This window comes from Labeo rohita, chromosome 17 (genome assembly GCF_022985175.1).
Source record: "Labeo rohita strain BAU-BD-2019 chromosome 17, IGBB_LRoh.1.0, whole genome shotgun sequence".
Lineage (NCBI taxonomy): Eukaryota > Metazoa > Chordata > Actinopteri > Cypriniformes > Cyprinidae > Labeo > Labeo rohita.
In genome coordinates, this window is record NC_066885.1 from 12,622,647 (window position 1) to 12,628,646 (window position 6,000).

General features: G+C 39.5%; 1 protein-coding gene across 2 annotated transcripts in view; it reads right to left on the bottom strand.

Annotated features, from left to right (window-relative positions):
• sorcs3b (sortilin related VPS10 domain containing receptor 3b) overlaps positions 1–5,750 on the bottom strand; it is a 74,312-nt gene extending 68,562 nt beyond the window's left edge. The window contains exon 1 of one of the 2 annotated variants that reach the window (XM_051133857.1): positions 4,938–5,750. In XM_051133857.1, the coding sequence (XP_050989814.1) occupies positions 4,938–5,534 (597 nt within the window). In that variant the 5' untranslated portion in view covers positions 5,535–5,750. The remainder of the gene's footprint in view (positions 1–4,937) is intronic. The other variant, XM_051133856.1, reaches the window with a different exon arrangement.
• Between the last annotated feature and the right edge of the window lie 250 nt (positions 5,751–6,000).

Sequence of the window (6,000 nt, forward strand, 5' to 3'; positions counted from 1 at the left end):
CTGCTCGATCACAATCAAACTCCCGTGGAGCGACTTCCCCTGGAGATGTGCTTCCTTAGCCGCATTTGCATAAGATCTGTTTTGTCTAGACAACAAAATACACAGACCCCACCTTCACAATGATTTCTCGCTCGGCGGGGGCTCCTCTCAGAGAAAATGTCATCGTGGACTTTGGAGGGCAAACTATGGATCAGGACCCAAGGGCAAGCGTAGCAGGGGCCGCAAAATGATTCTCTTGCATTTCCATCATCTTTATGGATTTTCATTGATTGTTTTTACAATTGAGAAAGCAGCCAAACAGCCTCTCCATTGCCGTGAATCAAAAGTGAAAGCTTTCAGCTTTCAGTGACATTAGGCCTAAGAGAGTATGCTTTCAGCAGAACACACAGTTTCTTGCTCTCTCTCTCTCTCACACACACGCACTCACTGTGCTTCAGGAAAACTGCTGAACGCTACGGATCAATTTGGTCGCTAAAGCCACTAACATCAAAACAGCAAATGCTTCAAACATGCAAACGTTACTCTATTTGAAAGGCGAACAGCATGAGCCAAACGAGTGTCATCATAACTTAAACTGTAGATGCGTTTCAGTTGGTAGGGTCACTAAGTAATGTTCACTTCTCTTTACTTATCTACTGTTAAAGTTCACTTAACTTGACAAAATACATTAATTCGCAACACTTTGTACACCCATCACAAACTAACAAAACTTCAATCAAATCACTAAACAGAGAAATAAATATTGTCTAATATAAAATTTTGCTGAATAATGTAGTTACATTAAAATTGAAATAAATCTGTTGCATCATATACACTAATAAAAGCAACTACGTATTTTACAGTTTACGAAACCTTTCTGAGTCTCAAAAACTAAGAAATGTAATGTGATTTCATAGTGATGAAATGTTAAGGATTTGTGAGTTCTCAGAATGCATTACATTACATAAGATTATTGTTTTGCTGTTTTCTGACTTTTGTTGTTATTATTAGTCACTTGATGTGTTGTGACGTAAAGAGTTTAATTTTTACATTTCTCGATTGTTGCCACACTCTAAAAAATGCTGGGTTATTTTTTTTTAACCCAAATGCTGGGTTCAGCCTGTTGGGTCATTTTATTGGGTTATTTTGTATATATTTTTTACCCAGTTGCTGGGTAGTTTTTCTGTACTCTAAAAAAAATACTGGGTTCAAGCTTGTTGTGTCATTTTATTGGGTTATTTTGTATATTTTTTTACCCAGTTGCTGGGTAGTTTTTCTGTACTCTAAAAAATACTGGGTTCAAGCTTGTTGGGTCATTTTATTGGGTTATTTATTTATTTCTTTTTACCCAGGTGCTGGGTAGTTTTTCTGGATTTCTGTAACTCAGCTGCTTTGCTATTTTTACTGTAAATACAAATGATAAACCCCCATACCTACCCAGCGCTGGGTCATTGTAAACCAGTGTTGGGTAGTCTGTGCTAAACCAGTTAAATCTGGACACATTTGCCAGCGGTCGTTCTGATATATGCAATAAATATGTATTCTGTTACATGCAATAAAGTTACCGTACGCTCCACTGACTACAATAGGAGCACTATTGATAGTGTGCCATTGCAGCTGTGATCGTGCTACGCATCTGACAGGCAAGATGGCACGAGGTAAAGCTGTTTTTAATGTAAGTCCTAAAACTTTTACTGAATGTTTTTCAAGATTTTATGATTGTAAAAACTTGACATTGAATAAAAAACATAGTCTGCAAAATGTTCTTGTCCTGTATGTATAAAACAGATTTTTGAGTACATTTTTATTATTTCAAATGAAAAACCTTCAATAGGTTGGCTGACCCAGCACTGTCAAAAATAAATAAATAAATAAAAACAACCCAGCAAATGGATTAATGTATAAAACCCAAAAAGCTGGGTCAAAACAACCCAGCATGTGTTCTGTCCAATATTTACCCAGCGCTGCGTTGCCAAGTAACCCAGAAATGGTTGTTTTTAACCCAGCATTTTTAGAGTGCACTTCTGTCTCAAGTGTTGAGGCTTACAGTGTGTTCAGACATTAAAAGCTATATCCTAGATATGATTTAACACATTAAGTGTTCTAGAAGACTACATACATGGCTATAAAAAATGTATTGTGTTACTAATTGAAAACTTGGTGGCTAGATGAGTTATTTTGCATTAGGGAATTAACTAATTCAAACTGACAAAAAGTAATATTATTTACAATTATTAGGCAAAAGAGAATTCATCTAAAAATGAAAATTCTATCATTAATTACTCACCCTCATGCTGTTCCAAACCTGTAAGACCTTTAATCTTCTTTGGAACATAAATGAAGATATTTTTGATGAAATCCGAGAGCTTTCTGACCTTGCACAGACAGCAACTGATGTCATATGGACTATTTTAACAATGTCCTTACTGCTTTTCTGGGCCTTGAACATGTCAGTTGCGTTGCTGTTCATGCGGGTTCAGAAGGCTCTCAGATTTCATCAAAAATATCTTAATTTGTTCTGTACAGGTTTGGAACAACATGTTCTTGCTGCCTATTAATTTGTGGTCTGTCAAATGCTTGAGCAGAGAATGAGTGCACTTTTTAGAGACACTTCATGAGGGTAATTAATGACAGAAATTTCATTTTTTGATGACCTGTCCTTTTAAGATGGCATAATAACCTATAAAGTCCACTTCTCAGGGCATGTACATTTGAATGGAACACATTGTCTCTAATTCTTCCGTGATGTCATCACACACACATGCACGGCTGCAACACGCTCTCTATGAGTCCTTTGAGTGTAGCTGTATGCTGGTATCTGCCTACTCTACAGGTATCTGTCCATCTGCTCTCACCTTCTGGAGCAAACAAGGGTATTTAAGACAGGCTGCACTATAATAACAGTAAAAATTAGCATCATTATTATTGCCTATGCATCTTAGTACATAAATAGAACTCATATGTGTGCGTGTCAGTGATTGAGCGAGGTACAACAGAGGTGCGAAAGGCCAGACATTAGCTTTATCACTTGTGTGGTAATAAGACAGAGTGTCTACAGGAAGCAACGGGAAAGGTTTCACATTTGATGAAAACTGGCATGACAGAGGGCTTCATTTGTTGCTTGCCGCTGAGAGGCTACCGGTGTCATATCTTCTCGTGCTAACATCATTTCCTAAACGGATCTTTTGAAAATACCATATGGGCCTCATTTTTCATTCAACGTCATGATTGTGTGCAACGCTCTTTTTAATGTGTTATTGAGTGTTATTCTTTAAACTGTTTGGTGCTTCATTAAGTATAGCAGTGTCAAATGTATCAAATCAATACAGTGAATGTGCAATGCAATAGATGTGTGTAAGCCAAGGTGAGATAGAGACACACAGGCAGAAAGAGTTTGAGCGGATGCTATCTGTTCTCTGACGTTCGTTTGCATCTGTGGCATCGCAAAACATCACTCATGCGGTTTGGTAAAAGATACATCGATGGCATCAGCAGCACTGCAGAAACGCGCACGCACACATAAATTCTGCAGGTATTACCCTGCCAATCTAAAAGTCTGCTGACAGAGTCAGTCATTTATATTTCAGATGAGGCACAGAAATTGTGAAGGAAAAGGAATGAGTTCGGGTTACAAAAAAAACAGGCGTCATTCACACTCAAAACACGGCAGCATATGGAGAAATACAAACAGAGCACCCTGGGCGCCAGAGATGTAGATATCTAGCAGATGCAGCAAGTCGATTATTGATGAAAGAAATTGATTGTTTTTAAAGTAAAGTGGTGCAGGCAGATAATTGACTGTCATATTAAAGTAATATCAATTCATTCTTCTGTACCGTGCACTGAACTGTGTTCGAATTGGCAGGTTCTACTGAAACATCTGCATCCCATAACAGATGCCTTAATGAAGTATGCATCAAACCACAGGTGATGGAAAATGAGACTAAAGCTCTGTCCTGCGCCTCCATACTTCATCCACCATATTGACATTGTCTATCTTTTGACTACAGTTGCAAAATAATATGTTAAATATGAACAATTTAACCTCAAAAAACAACTTTCTTAGCAAAAGAAAGTTTTGCATCACAATTCCTAGCCATTTTTTTCTACTTCAGCTGCCGTGGCCTTGTGGGACAGAAAAGTGTCCGTAGGCTGCACACTTCATTATCTCAGCAGATGCAGTAGGTCATCCGGGTATTGCTTGCCTACAGTTTCATAAATACTACATATTCTGATATCCTTTTTTTTATTTTATTTTTATTTTTTGCATAGTGTGTAGGCACAAACATAAATACACATATTCAGATATGGGTGCAAACTTGAGTTATGAAACACTTGAAACAAGAATTCTTGTATGAAATGTGTTGCTCATAAAATAGATACAATATAAGATGCACAGTAACAAAACTCCAAAGTCTTTTAGCAATCTTTGCATATAAAACTTAAAATCTACCATATAAATAAGGAGTTTAAGAGACATTTCAGAGAAAGTTGAATATGAGCGCAATAGTGACGAAAACTGAAAGACCATTATGATAACACATACTTTAAAATTATCAAAAATAAATCATTGTATGTGTGTTAAATGAGAATCATTTATGAAAATAGACATTCATTAAATAGTGGTTTTCATTTATGGATTATGTTCTTGCTGCCTATTAATTTGTGGTCTGTCAAATGCTTGAGCAGAGAATGTGTGCACTTTTTTAGAGACACTTCATAAATATAAAGATTCTTTTGTTTTTGCTTTAAAGAAACAAAAACGGTGACGCACGCGTGCGCGCACTGGTTTTACAGCTGCCGCGCACCAGTCCTGCGTGTGAACAGCTTCCAAAATATCAAAGCCATCCCGATACAAAACAGAAGATAAAACGACCAACTTGTTCCGTTTTAAAATTGCAAACGTATATATTAACCATTAGTAAAGTATGAATACATTGGATAAAGTTGACACTCACGCTGCTGTTGTGTCCGGACCACAGCACCATGGCCTGATTATGAGCCGCATCTCCGGACAACGCAAAGGTGGACGTGATCAGGTGTGGCTCATTCTGCCTCGGGCTCTTCCCGGTACCGTCAACTCCTCCGGTACGCCTGAACTCAAACCGAGAACCGGACGCGCTGTCAGACAGACTGCGCTTTTCTCTCCTGTCCACTTTGGTTTCCACTGGAGACCACGTTGGATAAACTTTTCCGTCTTTTTCTCCAGCTGGGCTCGTCCGTTCCGCTCTGGGTATGTGAGCGTTCTGCAGTTTCTGTCTCCGGGACACGAAAGGAGACTTTTTGTGCGCTTCGGGAGAAAGTTGAGCTCCATCAAGTCTCCATTTCCAGTTTTTATCAGTACTGCCGTCCTTTGCGCTTCCAAAATCACGGCTGACAACAGCTGTTGGCTTTGCGTGCGCTTCATTCCGGCGTATTGGTGCGAAACACGAGGCGCAAGTGATATCTGCGCTCGCTGGGAGCGGTAACAGAGCGCAGAGACAAAACAGTGTCCAGTACGTCCAGCTCGACTCGAACCCCAAGACATCCTTCATCTTAATCATCCTCCCTCTCATTTTTGTCTTTCAGACCCTACCAAGTCCGCGTAAGTTCCTTTAAAATCCCAACATAAATACCTAAAATAACTTTTCGCCACGGTGGTGACGTTGGGGGGGATACCTGTATAATGGTGAATGTGTCTGATGTGCGGGTTCGGTCGGTTCTGAGCGGGGTGTAGTTACCGGAGGGGTGGAGCCGCTGAGTGACACGCTCTCACTCACTCACTCCGGCTTGGATCGAGCTCGGGAGCAGAGTGTGTGACAGGTGCGCACACGGGGTATAGCGATGGCCCCGAGGGTATCCGCGAGCAGAGACATCTGGAGCAGTCGAGACTGCATCTTTTCATATTAATATGTAAGCAGGAAAACAGATAACCTCGCTTGCCGACACATCAGTGAGAGACAGATTTTAAATGCAGAAATGATAACCGCTGATAAGTCTTAATTTAAAGAAGAAATGAGTTTAATAGTGACTGACGCTGCT